The sequence below is a fragment of the Scyliorhinus canicula genome, chromosome 13 (genome assembly GCF_902713615.1).
Source record: "Scyliorhinus canicula chromosome 13, sScyCan1.1, whole genome shotgun sequence".
Classification (NCBI taxonomy): Eukaryota; Metazoa; Chordata; class Chondrichthyes; order Carcharhiniformes; family Scyliorhinidae; genus Scyliorhinus; species Scyliorhinus canicula.
Window position 1 is genome coordinate 4,633,134 of NC_052158.1, and position 20,652 is coordinate 4,653,785.

At 54.6% G+C, this 20,652-nt stretch overlaps 2 protein-coding genes across 2 annotated transcripts in view; one reads left to right on the top strand and one right to left on the bottom strand.

The window, feature by feature from the left end:
- LOC119975829 (zinc-binding protein A33-like) overlaps window positions 1-18,733 on the top strand; it is a 27,183-nt gene extending 8,450 nt beyond the window's left edge. Inside the window, exon 6 of the mRNA XM_038815707.1 lies at window positions 18,175-18,733. Coding sequence (XP_038671635.1) covers window positions 18,175-18,731 — 557 coding nt within the window. The 3' untranslated portion in view covers window positions 18,732-18,733. The remainder of the gene's footprint in view (window positions 1-18,174) is intronic.
- The window catches only part of LOC119975844 (zinc-binding protein A33-like), a 413,200-nt gene that overhangs the window by 93,756 nt on the left and 298,792 nt on the right, over window positions 1-20,652 (bottom strand). The gene's annotated exons all lie outside the window — the stretch shown is intronic.

The following is a 20,652-nucleotide window of genomic DNA, read 5'->3' on the forward strand; positions in this document are numbered from 1 at the left end:
GAAAGCTCCTGGTAAATATCCGATACCTTCCCCTCTCCCACCCAGGTACTGGAAACTACTCTATCCTGTATCCCCCATGGCAGCAGCAGCGGAAAGGCCGGCACCTGTTTTCTCAGGAAGTCTCACACCTGCAAATATCTAAACCCATTCCCTGCTGGCAATTCAAATTTATCCTCCAAGGCTTTCAAGCTGGGAAAGCTCCCATCTATAAATAGATTCCCCATCCTTCTGATTCCTGCCCTTTGCCATCTCCGGAACCCACCATCCAGGCTGCCCGGAACAAACCGATGATTATTATAAATCGGGGTCCAAACCGATGCTCCCTCCACTCTCTTATATCTCCTCCATTGCCCCCAGATTCTCAGAGCCACCACCATCTCCGGACCTGTGGAGTATCGGGCCGGCGAGAACGGAAGAGGTGCCGTTATCAGTGCTCCCAAACTGGTATCTTCACATGACGCCGCCTCCATCCACTCCCATGCCGACCCCTCCCTCACTACCCACTTCCTAATCATGGCTATATTAGCCGCCCAGTAGTAATTGCAGAAGTTCGGCAGCGCCAACTCACTCTCTCCCCGACTGCGCTCCAGCAACACTTTCTTCATTTGCGGGGTTTTACCTGCCCACACAAAGCCTAAAATAACCTTATTCATCCGCTTGAAAAAGGCCTTTGGGATGAAGATGGGGAGGCACTGAAAGACAAACAGAAATCTGGGGAGGACCATCATTTTCACGGTCTGTACCCTCCCCGCCAGTGATAGCGGGAGCATGTCCCATCTCTGAAAGTCCCCTTCCATTTGTTCTACCAACCGGGATAGGTTTAACTTGTGCAGTGTCTCCCATTCCCGGGCCACCAGGATTCCCAGATATCGAAAGCTCCTCCCTACCATTCTAAGCAGCAGCTCTCCCAGTCTCTTCTCCCGTCCTCTTGCCTGGATCATGAACATCTCGCTTTTCACCATGTTCAATTTATACCCTGAAAAATTGTCAAATTCCCCCAGGATTCGCATTACTTCCCCCATCCCCTCTAACAGGTCTGAAATGTACAAGAGCAGGTCATCTGCGTAAAGTGAGACCCGGTGCTCCACCCCCCCTCGGCCACCCGAACCAGCCCTTTCCAGTTCCGAGAGGCTCTCAACGCCATGGCCAATGGCTCTATGGCCAGAGCAAACAGTAATGGGGAGAGGGGGCACCCTTGCCTCGTCCCTCCGTGTAGTTTAAAATACCCCAATCCAAGCCAGTTCATACGCACACTTGCTACTGGTGCCTGATAGAGCAACCGCACTCAGTCAATAAAGCCCTCACCAAACCCAAACCTTCCCAGTGCCTCCCACAGGTAATTCCACTCCAGCCGGTCAAAAGCCATCTCCGCATCCATCGCTACCACCACCTCCACCTCCTCTCCTTCCGAGGGCATCACAATAACATTTAGAAGCCTTCGAACATTGGCCTTGAGTTGCCTGCCCTTTACAAATCCCGTCTGGTCTTCCTTTATCACCCCCGGGAGATAGTCCTCGATCCTTGTGGCCAATATCAGCCAGCAGTTTGGCATCCACATTCAGCAGAGAAATTGGCCTGTATGACCCGCATTGCTCCGGATCCTCCTCCCGTTTCAGGATCAATGAAATCGAGGCCTGCGACATTGTTGGGGGGAGGACTCCCTTCTCTCTTGCTTCATTAAATGTCCTCTCCGGCAGTGGGCTCAATATCTCTGAAAACCTCTTATAGAATTCCACCGAGTAGCCATCAGGCCCCGGGGCCTTGCCCGACTGCATGCCCTCCAGCCCCTTGATTATTCCTCAGTCTCAATTGGGGCTCCCAGCCCCTCCACCAGATCCTCATCTCTCCTCGGAAACCTCAACTGATCAAAAAACTGCCTCATCCCCTCCACCCCAGCCAGGGGGTCCGACTCATATAATTTACTCTAGAAGGCCTTTTACACCTCGCTTACCCCTGCTAGGTCCAGGACAGTATTCCTGACTCTTTACTTTACCTATCTCCCTGGCAACCTCCCTTTTCCTGAGCTGGTGCGCTAACATTCTGCTTGCCTTTTCCTCGTACTCATAAATCGCCCCCTTGCCTTCCTCAACTGTTCCACCGCTTTCCCTGTGGTCAACAGCCCAAACTCCGCCTGTAACCTCCGCCGCTCCCTCAGTAGCCCCGTGTCCGGGGCCTCCGAGTATCTCCTGTCCACCTGGAGTATCTCCTCCTCTAACCTGTCCTTCTCAGCCTGGTCCCCCTTTTCTCTGTGGGCCCGTATTGAGATTAATTCCCCTCTGACCACTGCCTTCAAAGCTTCCCAAACCGTGGCTGCAGAGACCTCCCCTGTATCATTTGTTTCCAGGTAGTTCTGGATGGACTTGTTAACCCGCCCACAGATCGCTTCATCCGCTAGCAACCCCCCATCCAGTCTCCACAGTGGGCATTGCCCTCTCTCCACACTAATCTGTAGATCCACCCAATGAGGGCAGCACGGTGGCGCAGTGGTAGCACTGCAGTCTCACGGCGCCGAGGTCCCAGGTTCGATCCCGGCTCTGGGTCACTCTCCGTGTGGAGTTTGCACATTCTCCCCGTGTTTGCGTGGGTTTCGCCCCCACAACCCAAAAATGCGCAGGGTAGGTGGATGGAAGACGCAAAATTGCCCTTTAATTGGAAAAAATGAATTAGGTACTCTAAATTTATTTTTAAAAAGATCCACCCAATGCGGGGCATGATCCGACACTGCGATTGCCGAGTACACAGTATCCACCACCTCCGGTATTAGCGCCCTGCCCTGAACAAAAAAGCCGATGCGAGAGCATACCTTGTGGACATGTGAGAGGAAGGAAAACTCCTTCACCCTTGGCCGTGCAAACCTCCATGGGTCTACTCCCACCATCTGCTCCATAAACCCCTTCAATTCCTTTGCCGGCCTCCTCCCTCTCCTGGATTTTGACCGCTCCAATTCCGGATCAATGACTGTGTTAATGTCTCCTCCCATGATCAGGTTATGTGACTCTAAGTCTGGGATCTTACAAAACACCCACCTCATAAATTCCACATCGTCCCAATTCGGAGCATATATGTTCACAAGTACCACCCACACCCCCTCCAGCTTCCCATTCACCATTATGTGCCTACCCCCCCTTGTCTGACACGATTCTCCCAGCCTCGAATGCCACTCGTTTGTTGATCAAGATCGCTACCCCCCTGGTCTTTGATTCCAGCCCTGAGTGGAAATGAAATGAATGAAAATCGCTTATTGTCACAAGTAAGCTTCAAATGAAGTTACTGTGAAAAGCCCCTGGTTTCCACATTCCGGCACCTGTTCGGGGAGGCTGGTACGGGAATTGAACCGTGCTGCTGGCCTGTTTTAGTCTGCTTTAAAAGCCAACTCTTTAGCCCTGTGCTAAAGCAGCCCCTATACTTGGCTAACCCACCCATTTCTCAATCTTGTCTGAACAAAGAACAAAGAAAAGTACAGCACAGGAACAGGCCCTTCGGCCCTCCAAGCCTCTGCCGACCATGCTGCCCGTCTAAACTAAAATCTTCCACACTTCCTGGGTCCGTATCCCTCTATTCCCATCCGATTCATGTATTTGTCAAGATGCCCCTAAAATGTCACTATCGTCCCTGCTTCCACCACCTTCTCCGGCAGCGAGTTCCAGGCACCCACTACCCTCTTTGTGAAAATCTTGCCTCGTACATCTCCTCTAAACCTTGCCCCTCGCACCGTAAACCTGTGCCCCCAAGTAATTGACCCCTCTACCCTGGGAAAAAGCCTCTGACTCTCCACTCTGTCTATGCCCCTCATTGTTTTGTAGACCTCAGATCAGGTTGCTCCTCACACTCTGTCGTTCCAGTGAGAACAAACCGAGTTTATTCAACCTCTCCTCATAGCTAATGCCCTCCATACCAGGCAACATCCTGGTAAATCTCTTCTTCACCCTCGCTAAAGCCTCCACATACTTCCGGTACTGTGGCGACCAGAATTGACATTATACTCCAAGTGTGGCCTAAATAAGGTTCTATACAGCTGCAACATGACTTGCCAATTTTTATACTCAATGCCCACGGCAAATGAAGGCAAACATGCCGTATGCCTTCTTGACTACCTTCTCCAGCTGTGTTGCCTCTTTCAGTGACCTGTGGACCTGTACACCTAGATCTCTCTTACTTTCAATAGCCTTGAGGGTTCTACCATTCACTGGATATTGCCAACCTGCATTAGACCTTCCAAAATGCATTACCTCACATTTGTCCAGATTAAACTCCATCTGCCATCGCTCCGCCTAAGTCTCCACATGACCTAAATCATCTAGTCTGTAACCTTTTAGGTGTGTCTCTTGTAGCATTGCCATGTCCGCCTTCAGCCCCCTCAAACACGCGAGCCCTCTTGACCGGCCCATTCAGCCCTCTGACATTCCATGTAGTCAGCCTGGTCGGGGGGGCTTACCGCCCCTCCCCTTACTGACTAGCTATCACTCTTTTTAGGCTAGCCTCTAGCTCGCGCCCTCCGCTTCCTTGAGCCCCCCCCCCAAACTCGCCTTTCCCGACCTCCCATTTGTCCCTTAGTAACAGTTTCTCCCCAGTCAGCAAAGCAGCTCCATCCACCTCTCCCCCCCCCCCTCGCAACAACACTAGCAACCCAACCCCCCAAGTCCAGTTCCAGCTTAACACCTGCTCACCCCCCACTGTGCTTCCGAGAGTCAGCTGACCCATGCTGACTTGATAGCGCCGCCCCTGGCACCAAGCAGTCTGTCTCCCCATTGTTCTCTCCCCTCTCCCCCCACTTGGACAAACATATTAAAAGCATCACATTCCCCAGGAAACAAACATCAGAAAAAACAGTGAAGAAACAGCCACTTTAGAAAAAAAACCCAAAAAAAGAACCAACTCCAACGAATACCCCCCCCCCCCCCAACCAGCTCCCTGCAAGACAAAGTTACCTTTAGCCTTTAGCCATCCAAACAGTCCCTTATTACACACAGCACTACTGATACTGATACAGCCCAGCACAGCAAATCACCACCACAGTAATCTCCAAGGCTTCAGTGTTTTTTAATTCACCTCCAGCCTCTTTTCTTTAATAAAAGTCCATACTTTGTCTGGTGTTTCAATGTAGAATTCCCGTTCCTCATGTGTGACCCACAGACGGGCTGGGTACAGCATCCCAAACTTCACCCCCTTCTTAAAGACGGCCGTTTTTGCCCGATTGAATCCAGCTCGCCTCTTGGCCAAATCCGCACCCAGGTCCTGATAAACGCGCAGCTCACAATTCTCCCACTTGCTGCTCCGTTCCTTCTTGACCCACCGCAGATCGTGTTCCTTGTCCAGGAATCGGTGAAAGCGTACCACCATCGCCCTCGGCGGCTCGTTCGCTCGGGGCTTCTTCGCGAGGGCTCTGTGCGCTCTGTCCACTTCCAGGGGCCGAGGGACCGCCTCAGCCCCAATCAACTTCTCCAACATGTCCCTCACATCCGATCCCTCACTGCCTTCAGGGAGGCCGACAATTCTAAGATTCTGTCTCCTGGACCTGTTCTCCAGGTCTTCCAGCTTCTCCTGCATTCTTCTCTGGCGGCCGTTCATCATCCCCATCTTGGTCTCCAGCACGGTTATGTATTCCTCGTGCTCGGACACCTTTTTCTCCACCTCCTGGATCGCTCTCCCGTGGGTCTTGATTCTGCACGACTTGATCAATCGGAGCTTTAATCGGGTCCAGTGTGTCCTTCTTCAGCTTGGTGAAGCAATCTTCAAAAAACTCCACCAGCTGCCCCATTGACCACTGTGCCGTCTCCCCGCGGCCCGGCTTCTCCGCCATGTTTTCCCGCGTTGCCGACTCTGCTCGCGTCTTCCTTATAGGACTTTGTCTTCTCACACGGCCACTTCTGGTCCAATTCTCCGTACACTGGAGGGGAATTCCTCCTGTCTCACTCTTCACTGATTTATCCAATAAAGTCCGGCGAAAAACGGGGGAAAAGGTCCAAACGTCGGTCACAGGCGGGAGCTGTCAAATGTGCGACCTACTCCTCCATGGTCGCCACCGGAAGTCCCTCTGTCCTGATTTATATCTTATATTTGAATCATTATCCATATAAATATCACAGACACCGGGCGGGATTCTCCGGCCCGCCAGCTCCCTTTTCCTGGGCGGCGGCCCTCACCGGCAGCGGGATTCTCCGTCTCTGCCACCTGCCAATGGGATTGCCCATTGTGGCCACCCCACACCGCCGGGAAACCCGCGGGCGTGGGAGTGCTGCCGGCGCAACGGAGAATCCGTCGGCAGAGAGAATGTTTAAGGGCTTTGTTATAAAGAAATGAGGATAAAAATGGTCCTGATTGGAATTAAAGTCTGATTCATGCACCTCATTCACTTTCTAAAAATCATTCTCAGCTTGGTCAGCTGAAACTGTCAGCTCCCTAAACATCACCAATACAGGAACTCTCAGATGGAGCTCTGTCTCCAGAACCCATCGATACTTTACAAACTTCAGCAAGTGGAAACTCCGTCATTCCCAGCTGAACCTTTCCTCCTCTACAATCCTCATCCTCCTGATACATCTCCATCTTGTGGACCACACTCATGTCCATGGCCAAGGTTAGGACAGGAAGCCTGGGAATGAGGCTTTGTCTGCCTGTTGAGGGAGGAGGAGTGGTGAGGGGGATGGAGTCAGCTGGTCTTCACTGTGGACCTGGGGAATGAGCCCTGGATTGCAATCCATTTCCTGAAAGTGTCAGCAAAGCCCATTTTCTCAATTGTCTTGAGGAAACATTGCACTCACTCTGGATGAATATCTTTTATACATCCAGGGAGAGGATTAAGGTAGAGGTTTGTCTGTGGAGAATCACATTGAATAACCACCTCCACATGTGGCCTCATATCAAATATTATGGCCGGAATTTTCCATTTGGGAGAGTAAGGGCGCGATTCAACTAAAAGGGAACAAAGTCCCGGAGCGAGCGTATTTAACCGCGTGTTTCCCGGAGCTCACAGTGCCGAGAAACACATGGCTATAAAACGCCCCCCACGTTGGGTAAGGTGCCTCAGTGGGGAACGCGGGGCCGAGGCCGCACATCGTCCCGTTTTGTGCAGTGAGGAGCTGCGCTCGCCGGAACTCCTCAGCGCAGCGAGAGATCGGCCATTTTAAAATCCTGATCTCCGAGGTCGCTGACGCCACCCCCGATACACCCCCCAATGTCCAATGCACCGTGGGGGGGTCTCCGGACCCCTCGCAACACCTACGCAGGGCACCCCAGCCCAATCACCACCACACCAGACTGACACCCAAGTGGCAGTGCCAGGTGGCAGTGCCAGGGTGCCTGGGTGGCACCACCACTGCCAGGGTACCACCCTGCCCAATGGGCATACCCCTGGGGCCTCTGATCCCCTGGGAGACCCCCACGATGCCGTTCTGCCTGGTACCTGTTTGTGGAAATCAGTACCGAACGGCGCCCGCCCGTGGTCTCCGAGGGGAAGGGAGATTGATCCCACACCTCGGGAAACTGAGGAATCTGCATATTAAAATGAGACCAGCTGCCTCGCTTTAATATGTCAATTTCTGCAAAGTGACCCTGCCCACAATGGGCAGGATTCACATCACAACGTCTCGAGAGATCACGTTAGATGTCACAGGACGTTGTGAGCTGGGTAGATCTCGAGAGCGGGGTCTCCTGGCTTTTATCGTCCACGCTGAGCCGCGGCGAGCTGCTTTTCGGGCGCAGCGTGGCCATTGGATCGCGCCCTGAGTGTTGCCGTGGGGACTGAATTGCGGCTCTTCCCGTTCCCTTGGGGGCGCTATTCGGGAAGCGAGTCAGGACATGCAAATGAGCCTGTGCTCTTCCCACGGGAATCAGAGCAATTCCCATTCCCGCTGGTGTCTGATTCGCTGGGGCCTGAATTAGCGCTGGAGAGCCTGACAAGCTGGAGCTGTTTATAAACGCTCCGCTCCCCAAACACTCCCATTCCAGCCAAGAAGGTGGCTCCACGGAGACCTGCCCCCAGACTTTCTGAGTCAGTGGCCAATCACATGCTGGACGTGGTGGAGCAGAGGGTCTCCTGCCCACCCTCTTCCCCAGGGTGGGCAGGAGACCCAAGCCCGCCATCATCAACAGGGCCTGGGAGGAGGTGGCAGAGATGGTCAATGCTGCCAACCTCACCAGGAGGACTGGGGCCCAGTGCCGAAAAACGATGAACGAACTCCTGAGGGCAGCTCGGGTGAGTCACCACCTCTGTATCCCTGGCATCACTCCTGTCCCTCACTCCTCACAACCTGATGCATGATGAATAACCACAGAAACAAAGGAGTAGTCCGAATCGAAGGCTTTAATCTACAAGAAGTTTCCCCAGCAGTTTGAGTACAGAAAGAACGATGGCTGCTGGGAAACACGGGTTCTTATACTCCGCCTCGTGGGCGGAGCTACCTTCGTCTTGACCAATGAGAAAGCAAATTATGTATTTTCTTGTATTTTCTTGAATTGTGTTTAATTCCCTCTCCTTCCATGTACTGAATGATCTGTTGAGCTGCTTGCAGAAAAATACTTTTCACTGTACCTCGGTACACGTAACAATAAACAAATCCAATCCAATCCAACAGCACGGTAGCATGGTGGTTAGCATAAATGCTTCACAGCTCCAGGGTCCCAGGTTCGATTCCCGGCTGGGTCACTGTCTGTGTGGAGTCTGCACGTCCTCCCCATGTGTGCGTGGGTTTCCTCCGGGTGCTCCGGTTTCCTCCCACAGTCCAAAGATGTGCGGGTTAGGTGGATTGGCCGTGCTAAATTGCCCGTAGTGTCCTAAAAAGTAAGGATAAGGTGGGGTTGTTGGGTTACGGGTATAGGGTGGATACGTGGGTTTGAGTAGGGTGATCATTGCTCGGCACAACATCGAGGGCCGAAGGGCCTGTTCTGTGCTGTACTGTTCTATCTATTCTACTTGGGCCAATGGGCAGCGAGCTTTCTCCACCAATGGCAGCTCACACTCCCAGGTACCGTAGTACCTCTAATCATACTACCACATTCACCCCTTGTTGAGAAAGAAACCGGAGTGGGGGGGGGGGGGGGGCATGTGCTCGTTGAGAAGCCACCGGGGGGGGCGTCCAGTGCGGGTGGGACAAGATACTGGTAGTATGACTAGTGATATGGGATTAAACCTCTCCAACGGTGGCTGCCCACTGGCCCGTAACTATATACAGAGATGTGTTATCACACGGCAAATTATTTACAGAGTCGGGAAAAAAAGGCCCCATTCAAAGTTCATATCGACTCGATCAGACGATTGGGGGCCTTGGATGTCCTGTGCGACCTGCGGAGCTTCATCGGAGATGTTGGAGATGCGGGCGTCCATGACTCGGGAGTGATGATCCGGTCCTCGTGGAGGTTTCCACATCCTGAGACGGAGCTGGTGAGGGCCGGGCCATTGGGAGGGGGGGGCGTCTAGTCCTCCAGGCGGCACGGGTGAGGGGGTTGTCGGGCCAGGGAGGGGAGTGCCTGCTGGGAGCAGTTGCGGTTGGAGGGGGGGGTGGGTGGGGCTGGTGCCGGGGGCGATGGGGGGGATCCGGGGGGCCCCAGGTCCCGTAGAGAGACCGTGTCCTGTCGGCCGTCGGGGTACTCCACAAACGCATATTGCAGGTTAGTGTGGAGCAGCTGGACCCTCTCGGCCAACGGGTCCAATTTGTGCGCCCGCACGTGTTTCCAGAGCAGGATGGGCCCGGGGGCTGCCAGCCAGGTCGGGAGCGGGGTCCCTGAGGAAGACTTCCTGGGGAAGACAAGAAGACGTTCATGAGGCGTTTGATTGGTAGACGTGCAAAGTAGAGACCGTCTGGAAGGACCTCCTGCCAGCAGGAGACTGGGAGATTTCTGGACCATCGGGCCAGCAGGAGGGCGGTCTTCCATATCGTACCGTCTCCCTCTCGATCTGTCCGTTACCCCGGGGGTTCTAACTGGTCAGCCTGCTTGAGGCAATGCCCTTGCTGAGCAGGAATTGACGCAGTTCTTCACTCATAAAGGAAGACCCCCTATCGCTGTGAATGTAGGCGGGGAATCCAAACAGGGAGACAATGGTGTGAAGGGCTTTAATGATGGTGGGTGTGGTCATGTTGGGGCAGGGGATGGCAAACAGGAAGTGGGAGTACTCATCAATCACGTTGAGGAAGTACGTGTTGCTGTTGGTAGAGGGGAGGGGACCTTTGAAGTCCCTACTGAGGCGTTCAAAGGGACGTGAAGCCTTTATCAGATTCGCTTTTTCGGGGCGGTAGAAGTGCGGCTTGCACTCCGCGCAGATGTGGCAGTTCCTAGTGACTGTCCTGACCTCGATGGAGTAGGGCAGCTTGGGGGTCTTTACAAAATGAAAAAAGCGGGTGACCCCCGGGTGGCAGAGTTCCACGTGGAGGGCTCAGAGGCGGTCCACTTGTGCGTTGGCACAGGTGCCGCGGGACAGGGCATCGGGAGGCTCGGTCAGCTTCCCAGGACGATACAAGATGTTGTAGTTGTAGGTGGATAACTCGATCCTCCACCGCAAAATCTTGTCGTTCTTTATCTTGCCCCGCTGTGCATTGTCAAACATGAAGGCCACTGACCGTTGGTCTGTGAGGAGGGTAACCCTCCTGCCGGCCAGATAATGCCTCCAGTGTCGCACAGCTTCTACTATGGCCTGTGCTTCCTTCTCAACTGAGGAGTGGCGGATTTCGGAAGCATGGAATGTGCGTGAGAAGAAGACCACGGGTCTGCCCGCTTGGTTGAGGGTGGCTGCCAGAGCTACGTCAGACACATCTCTCTCGACCTGAAGGGGAGGGACTCGTCGATAGCTCGCATCGTGGCCTTTGCGATGTCCGCTTTGATGCGGCTGAAGGCCTGGCGGGCCTCCGTCGAAAGGGGGAACATGGCTGTTTGGATGAGGGGACGGGATTTGTCGGCGTAGTTGGGGACCCACTGGGCGTAATATGAGAAGAAACCAAGGCAGCGCTTCAGAGCCTTGGGGCAGTGAGGGAGGGGGAGCTCCTTAAGGGGCCGCATGCGTTCCGGGTCGGGGCCGATCACTCCATTTCGCACTACGTAGCCGAAGATGGCTCGACGGTCGGTGCTAAACACACATTTGTCCTTGTCAGTGAAATTCAGTTTTGCGGTTTGGAGGAATTTGCGGAGATTGGTGTCATGGTCCTGCTGATCGTGGCCACAGATGGTGACATTATCAAGATACGGGAAAGTTGCCCGTAAACCGTATCGGTCGACCATTCGGCCCATCTCTCTTTGGAAGACCGAGACCCCGTTTGTGACACCAAAGGGAACCCTTAAAAAGTGGTAGAGCCGCCCGTCCGCTTCGAACGCAGTGTACTTGCGATCGCTCGCGCGGATGGGGAGCTGGTGGTAGGCGGACTTGAGGTTTACCGTGGAGAAGACCTTGTACTGTACGATCCTGTTAACCAGGTCGGATATACGGGGGAGAGGGTACACGGCCAGCTGCGTAAACCTGTTGATGGTCTGACTGTAGTCTATGACCATCCTATTCTTCTCCCTGGTCTTTACCACCAGAACTTGTGCTCACCAGGGGCTGTTGCTAGCCTCAATGACCCTCTCCTTCATAAGCCGTTGGACCTCGGACCTGATGAAGACCTGGTCCTGGGCACTGTACTGTCTGCTCCTGGTGGCGACAGGTTTGCAGTCCGGGGTGAGGTTTGCAAACAAGGACGGGGGATCAACCCTGAGGGTCGCGAGGCTGCAGACAGTGAGGGGAGGCATAGGGCCGCCCAATTTAAATGTTGGGCTCTGGAGGTTAGATTGGAAGTCTAACCCCAGGAGTGCGGCTACGCAGAGGTGGGGGAGGACGTAGAGTCTGTAATTTTTAAACTCCCTCCCCTGGACCGTGAGGTCTGCTATACAAAACCCCATGATCTCCACTGGATGGGAGCCAGAGGCCCGGGCGATTTTTTGCTTGACCGGATAGACAGGGAGAGCGCAGCGCCTTACCGTGGTAGGGTGTACGAAACTCTCCGTGCTCTCGGAGTCCAGTAGGCAGGTTGTTTCGTGCCCGTTGAGCAGGACCTTTGTCGTTGCCGTAGAGAGGGTGCGGGGTCGAGACTGGTCCAGAGTGACTGAAGCGAGTCATGGCAGATAGTCGGAGTCGGCATCGGGAGGTGCGTAGTCACCTGCAGGGTCCTTGGAGATGATGCAAGATTGGTCGCACATGGTCGGGGGTGCTCAAAATGGCGGCGCCCGTTCCCCGCACGTAATGTCGGAAGAACAAAATGGCGGAGCCCAGAGGTCACACGTGGCATTGGGGGATGGGGGCAGCAAGGTTTGCGGGCTGCACGGGGCCCTTGGAGAGAGAGAAGGGGGAGTCCCGCGGTCACTTCCAGGGACCGCAGTGACCACCTTGGCCTGGCAGACGGACACAAAGTGGCCTTTCTTCCCGCAGCCCTTGCAAGTTGCCGATCGGGATGGGCAACGTTGTCGGGGGTGTTTCGTCTCGCCGCAAAAATAGTAGCGGGGCCCCACGGGTTTTTCGGGGCGTCCTGCGGCGCAGGCCTGGGGGGAGTTCGAGTCCTTGGGGGAGAGAGAGGCTGAATTCCACGCTGCCCAGGGGGCTGCCGCGCGGTCGGGGGTGTATGAGGCGGCGTTTTTGTTCGCGACATCTAGGGAGGTAGAGAGGGACCGTGCCTCCGTGAGGCTCAAGGTTTCCCTTTCTAATAGTCTCTGGCGGATCTGTGGGGACTGCATGCCTGCAACAAAGGCGTCTCGGATGAGGAGTTCAGTGTGCTCACCAGCAGACACTTGTGGGCAGCTGCAGTTCCTCCCCAGTACGAGGAGAGCACGGTAACAATTGTCCAACGACTCACCAGGGATCTGCTGCCTCGTGGCCAGTAAGTGCCGAGCGTAAATTTGATTTACCGGCCGGATGAAGTGTCCTTTGAGCAGTTCTATAGCCGCGTCGTAGACGGCCGTGTCCTCGATGAGCGTGTAGATGGCGGTGCCGACGCACGGGTGGAGGATGTGTAGCTTCTGCTCCCTCGTCGGTACGTTCTCCGCTGTACTAAGGTAGCTGTTGAAACAAGCCAGCCAGTGCTTGAATGTAGCTGCTGCGTTAGCTGCGTGGGGGCAGAGTTGCAGACACTCCGGCTGGATGCAGAGCTCCACCCTTTAAAATCTTGTAGATTAAATTGATGGGCGATCAATAACCACAGAAACAAAGGAGTAGTCCGAATCGAAGGCTTTAATCTACAAGAAGTTTCCCCAGCAGTTTGAGTACAGAAAGAACGATGGCTGCTGGGAAACACGAGTTCTTATACTCCGCCTCGTGGGCGGAGTTACCTTCGTCTTGACCAATGAGAAAGCAACACTTGGGCCAATGGGCAGCGGGCCTTCTCCACCAATAGCAGCTCACACTCCCAGGTACCGTAGTACCTCTAGTCATACTACCACACAACCCACCTGCCTGCATCTCCCTCACACCCCACCCTGCACCAAACCCCAACACCTGTATTGTCCTCTTTGGCCTGGTGCCTGGCACACACATGCCACCAGCTACAGACCTCCCGTAGAACTCACCTCCATGCGTCTCACCATGTCCTTTATGTGTTCCCGAGGACAAGGTGACCCACAATCACCGGGAGCGGCAGAAAACCGGCGGGGGCATCCCAGACCTGAGAGTGCAAACCCCCGGGGAACAGAAGGCGATGGAGCTCGCGGGCGAGGCAGAGGAAAGGGCCGTCTCAGAAACAGAGGTCGGCATGTGGTAACCAAGTGAGAGCCCAATGCAAAGCTGATGTCCCAACAGCAACTGAGTGACCCCCTCTCCCACAGACCTCTCCTTCCCAAGATCTCACCGTGTCTCTTGTCTTTTGCCTTGCGGGATCACCATCAGACGAGGCCGGGCCGTCCGGGGTCGCTGACCCCCAGCCACATCCCCAGAACTCCCCGGAGCACCAGTCCGGGGAAGACACCGACTCCTCGTCACTGCTGTCACCTGCACCCTCCACCATCGCAGAGACTATCACCTCGGGGGGCATTTTAGTGAAGAGGCTCCTGGGTCACCTTCTGGTGCTCACTTCACACAGGCTGCAGCACATCAGGTGGAGGCAGGGACTCCCGAGGGAGTGGGCGGTCGGAGGGCTGCCCGATCCCAGGAAGCAGCTGTAGCCGGACAGGGATCGAGCTTCTGGGATGTATGGCGGGGGCAGGGCCCCAGGACACTTGAACCTGGGGTCACCCTCAGTGAGAGGTGGCAGGAAACGGGGCCAGAAGTGTGAGGCCGCCGTGTAGGTCAGCTTACCCAGTGAGTGAGCCGTTACCACTCACTATCTCCCGAAACCCCCTCCCCACAAGCTATATGGGCCTGTGAGATGGATTGGCCGGCACACATGCAGGGATGACCCAGGCGGACAGTGGAATGTGATCCTAAAGGCAGGAGTCAGACTGTGTCAAACGATGAGGAGATCCAGAGCTCATCTCCCAGCGAGTCGTCATCATCCTCCGTCCCGTGGACAAGACCAGCTGATACTGCCAACCCAGCGCCAACACCCTGTGGGGATACTGGTAGGACCTTCGGAGGGAGGGAGGGGGAGCTGGGGAAGTGGGATGGAGTGAAGGGAGGGACAGGGAAGGTGGAGTGAAGGGAGGAGGGACGGGGAAGGTGGAGTGAAGGGAGGAGGGACGGGGAAGGCGGAGTGAAGGGAGGAGGGACGGGGAAGGCGGAGTGAAGGGAGGGAGGGACGGGGAAGGTGGAGTGAAGGGAGGAGGGACGGAGAAGGTGGAGTGAAGGGAGGAGGGATGGGGAAGGTGAGGTGAAGGGAGGAGGGACGGGGAAGGTGGAGTGAAGGGAGGAGGGACGGGAAAGGTGGAGTGAAGGGAGGAGGGACGGGGAAGGTGGAGTGAAGGGAGGAGGGACGGGGAAGGGAGTGAGGAGGAGGGACGGGAAGGGGAGTGAGGGAGAGGACGGGGAAGGTGGAGTGAAGGGAGGAGGACGGGGAAGGTGGAGTGAAGGGAGGAGGGACGGGGAAGGTGGAGTGAAGGGAGGAGGGACGGGGAAGGTGGAGTGAAGGGAGGAGGGACGGGGAAGGTGGAGTGAAGGGAGGAGGGACGGGGAAGGTGGAGTGAAGGGAGGAGGGACGGGGGAAGGTGGAGTGAAGGGAGGAGGGACGGGGAAGGTGGAGTGAAGGGAGGACGGATGGGGAAGGTATCTGTGGCCCTGGGGAAGGGGGCACCACATGGAAGTGGGGGGGGGTATGGGAGGTGGGACAGGGTGGGGGGGCTGCCGGTGACCTGGCCAATCAGGAGGTGATGAGGTTGCCCCGTGAGCGGCGGCCCTGGAGCACACGTTGGGCGGCCTGTCCTGTCAGCCCAGGCTCCACGCCCGGTTCTTCCTGGACACCCTCCTCATCGGATGAGGCCGGGCGTCCTTCCTCCTCCAGCATGTCGCCCTCTGCTGGGTGATGTTATGAAGGACACAGCAGGCCAGCAGGATGTTAGAGACCCTCCTGGGGCTATATTGGAGAGTCCCACCAGAGCGTAGTTTTACTCAGAGAGTAGTACGGGCGTGGAATGCCCTGCCTGCAACAGTAGCGGACTCGCCAACACTAAACGCATACAGATGGTCATTGGATAGGCATATGGACAATAAGGCAAGAGTGTAGATGGGCTTTAGAGGGGTTTCACAGGTCGGCACAACATCGAGGGCCGAAGGGCCTGTACTGAGCTGTAATGTTCTATGTTCTAGAGCAGTCCAGGCATTGGAATGGCTTCTTGAGGATGTCGATGCTCCGCTCAATGACGCTCCAGGTTTCTGCATCGGCCTCGTTATAACGGGTCTCCGCGTCGGTCTGGGGCCTCTGGACAGGTGTCATTAACCATGACCTCAGCGGTTAACCCTTGTCGCCAAAGAGCCAACCCCTAACCTGAGGGAGCACCTCGAAGGTGCCGGGAACCGACGTGTGCGCCAGGATGTAAGCGTTGTGCCCGCTGCCTGGGTATCGGGGGCAGACGTGTGTGATGTCCAGCTGGTGGTCACACACCAACTGCACATTCAGGGAGTGGAAGCCCTTCCTATTGATGAAGGGCCCCCCTGATGATCCGGTACTTGTAGGGGGACATGCGTACCATCGATCACCCCCTGGACCTGGGGCATGCCAGCGATGGAGGGAAATCCTGCTGCCCGGGCATCCTGGTGTGCCTGGTCCAGACTGAAGGTTATATAGTCCGCTGCCCGGGTGCATAGGGCATCCGTCACCGCGCGGATGTACCTGTGAGCCGATGTCTGCGAGATCCCAGACAGGTCCCCGCTCGGCCCCTGGAAAGTCCCAGAGACAGAGAGGTTCAGGGCGACCGTCACCGTGACGACCACCGGGAGCGGGTGACCTCCTCCAAACCCCAGCGGTGCCAGCTGCACCACTGCCTGGCACAGGTGGCACCAGGTCTCACTGGTTAGCCGATGTCTTCGGCGGCACAGGCGGTCCGGCAGCTCCTCGAAGGACAGGCGCCGATGGTAAACACGTGCCCTGATGCGGCGCCTCCTTCACACCTCCTCCTCGGCCTGTTGGACGGCCGGCACTCGAGCCTCACCGGCTGGGCCCTGCTCTTCTGGGGCCGGCTCATCTTGTGCAGGATCCTCCCTGAGCAGGCCCTGTGCCTCCAGCCTCCGTGTGTCCGTAACGGCAGCTGTGGCCAGGTAGATAGCGAGCATTCCTGGCTGTGCTCCAAAATTCATTCTCAGCAGGGGGGAATAGAGAAGACATAGAGGCTTGTGTGTGGGCAGGTCCTACAGATGGGGGTGAGGCAGGGAAGTGTGTGTCTGCTGGGAGCTTAGCTGCAGTGTGATGTGGGTCCTGGGTGTGACACACAGGTTGTTACAACCTGTCCGGGGGCAGGGTGGATGGGAGCAGGGGCGCGGTGGGCAGGCAGGGCTTGGAGACAGCTGGTGGTCCTGAGGGGTGGGCTGGCTGATAGTGTGACTGGTGAGGCCTCTGCCCTGAGAGGGGCAGTGTGCCAGGGAGGGTGCCAAAGGCCACGGTGCATGTGTCCTTTGTTTGGGGTGAGCTCTGCTATTCCCCTGCTTCCCCTGCAGTGGGGCTGAGCTTCTGATGAGGGAACTGAGGAGTGGCAGCACCTGGTGTGTGACTGATTGAGCTTGGCCACGCCCATCCCGGTGATGGCTCAGCCGGGGTCTGAGGCTTTCCAGAGGGGCGGCCTGGGTGGGCTCACAAATGACCAGAGGCTCTGTGAACATTTCCAGGACACAGTGAGCAGTCAGCAGAGTGAGCAGCCAGGGGCCTGTGAGAAGCAGCAAAGGGGTGTGTTTAAAACCCAGACTGCAGCAATGGGGGTCTGAGCCAGGCCACCCCGATCCCGAGGGGGACACCCCGAGTGCACAGACCTGTCACCAAGTCGCTCCCCGTTACTCCCCCGGCCCAGACAGCCCCCCCCCCCCCCCCAGGAAGTCCGACAATTATTGAGGCTTTTTGAGAGTTTATTACCCTCTCTCTGCCCCTCAGCAGCCATGGAGCCCAGTCCCCGTTTGGAAATATTTGCACTAATTCACACCCGCGTGACTTCTGCCTGCGAGGGCGGAGCATCGTGGAAGGGCGGAGCATACTGTGTCCAATCCGCTGATTAGATTTAAATCTATGTAAATGAGGGTTTTACATGGGCCCGCTGCAGGGCACAAACTTTGATTTCACCGCCAGGGAGGGACTGGAGCCTGGCGTCGGAATCAGTGCCGGGCACAAACCTCGATTTGTGCATTACGCCCGATTCTCCGCCCGATCGCACTTCCGGTGTCGTGAAGCGGAGAACCCGCCATATTTGTTTCCATGGAGCAGAACGGAAATATCTCGGTGTTGAGATCTTCTCTAAATTTGAGAAGAGATTAGTTTATTTTGATGATCTCTCTCACACACACACACACATCAGGTCGGCTTATTTTGATGTTGAGGAACAGGAAATCAAATCAAAAATGGTGAAATCTTCCCCTGATCCCCAGTGAGTCTCTCCCGAGCCCCAGTGAGTCTCTCCCCTCGATCCCCAGTGAGTCTCTCCCCCCGATCCCCAGTGAGTCTCTCCCCCCTATTCCCAGTGAGTCTCCCCCCGATCCCCAGTGAGTCTCCCCCCGATCCCCAGTGAGTCCCCCCGATCCCCAATGAGTCTCCCCCGATCCCCAGTGAGTCTCCCCCGATCACCAGTCAGTCTCTAATTTTCTGTTTTTTCTCCCAGTCTCTGTGACCCTGGATGTGGAAACAGCGAATCCCTGTCTCGAGGTGTCTGAGGATCTGAAGAGTTTGAGATGGACCGGGACCCAGAGGAGTCTCCCTAACACCAGGAAGAGGTTTACATACTGGGAATGTGTGCTGGGATCAGAGGGATTCACATCGGGCAGACATTACTGGGAGGTGGAGGTGACGGGGAATCGGCGCTGGAATCTGGGAGTAGCCGCAGAGTCTGTGGAGAGGAAGGGACGGGTCTGTCTAAGCCCAGAGACTGGATTCTGGACCATTGGGCGGGTTGATGATCAGATTTATATAAACTCCTCTCCTCGATCCCGTCTCCCTGTCGGTCAGATCCCCGGGAAGGTGGGAGTTTATCTCAGTTATGAGTCTGGGACAGTTTCATTTTACAACGTGGACACCAAGTCCCATCTCCACACCTTCACTGGGAATAAATTCACTGAGAAACTTTATCCTTTCTTCTGGACTTGGGATGGGAACCAGTTTCTGAGAATCTGCTCCGGTTCTTATCCTGATCGGGAAAGGGGCGGGGCCTCAGAGTGGTGACATCATCAGAGTTTGAGATGGACCGGGACCCAGAGGAGTCTCCCTAACACCAGGAAGAGGTTTACATACTGGGAATGTGTGCTGGGATCAGAGGGATTCACATCGGGGAGACATTACTGGGAGATGGAGGTGACGGGGAATCGGGGCTGGAATCTGGGAGTAGCCGCAGAGTCTGTGGAGAGGAAGGACTGGGTCAGTCTGAGCCCAGAGACTGGATTCTGGACCATTGGGCGGGTTGATGATCAGATTTATATAAAATCCTCTCCTGATTCCCCTCTCCGTGTCGGTCAGATCCCCGGGAAGGTGGGAGTTTATCTCAGTTATGAGTCTGGGACAGTTTCATTTTACAACGTGGACACCAAGTCCCATCTCCACACCTTCACTGGGAATAAATTCACTGAGAAACTTTATCCTTTCTTCTGGACTTGGGATGAAAACCAGTTTCTGAGAATCTGCTCCGGTTCTGATCCTGATCGGGAAAGGGGTGGGGCCTCGGAGTGGTGACATCATCACCGACATCACAAGGTCAGGGGTTGGGGGTCAGAAATCACTCTTGACAACAGGTTGTAGTAAATGAGTCATTTAATTTCCAAATTGTAAAATCTCAATCAGACTGTAAATAAGAACAAAAAAAATTGAAATGTCAGAGAATTAAAATAAAAACGAAATTAAATATCCTGAACTTTTGCTTGCCATTCATTGTAGTGCCAATTGCAGCCACACGATGGTGATGTTGAGCTGTACAAAGATCAGTAAAGTTTTACAGCGCAGTATCGCCACCTGCTGCTGGATACCTGGTACTGGCAGGAATAAAAAAAAACAAAAAATGCTCAAACACTCGCTGATCGGACAATTCAGGCAGGACCTTTCTTCACAAGTGAAAGAGAATTGGATCAGAAACAAAGGAGGGAAAATAAACATTAGCCTGGACTTTAAAAAAAAATCTTTATTGTCACAATTAAATGAAGTTACTGTGAAAATCCCATCTTGAAGCCGCTGTAGTCCCTGAGGTGTAGGTACACCCACCGTGCTGTTAGGGAGGGAGCTTCAGGATTTGGACCCAGCGACACTGAAGGAACGGCCGATATATTTCCCAGTCAGGATGCGGAGTGACTTGGAGGGGAACCTCCAGGTGGGGGTGATCCCAGGTATCTGCTGCTCTTGTCCTTCTAGATCAGGGGTGGGCAAACTACGGCCCGCGGGCCGCATGCGGCCCGCCAAAGGTATTTCTGCGGCCCACCAAGTCATTAAAAAAAAAAAAAAAAAATTTTTTTTAAAAATTTTTTTTTTTTTTTTTAAATTTTTTTTTTAAAGGTTACTTTAAAGGCTGTTGGGTTACTTACTGGCATAGGGTGGATACGTTGACTTGAGTAGGGTGATCATTGCTTGGCACAACGTCGAGGGCCGAAGGGCCTGTTCTGTGCTGTACTGTTCTATGTTCTATATGAGGCGCCCAGAATCATAACCGGGTGAAGTAATTATTTTACTTAATATACTATGCGGCCCTTTGTGAATTGTGAATTTCTGAATGCGGCCCTTGCACGGAAAAGTTTGCCCACCCCTGTTCTAGATGGTGGTGGCCATGGGTTTGGGATCACTGTCTGTGCGGAGTTTTGCAGTAAAATGGACGATAGTCATGAGTAGCGATAATCAGCAAAGTGACAGGATATTGCTCGTTCAAACTTGAACAATTGCAAACCTTGCATTGATATAACAGCACCCTGCAAATAACACTGACAGCTTTTAAGATAAGTCACATGATACTCACATTTTAATCAATTATTTGTTTGATTATAACTTATCTAAACTAATCATTCAACATTAATTTCCGTACATTACAGAAGAATTCTGAAACAATATTCCAGTAACCATTATAATCAGTTTCGACGAGCTTTAAGTATTAAAGACCCAAGAAGTAGCG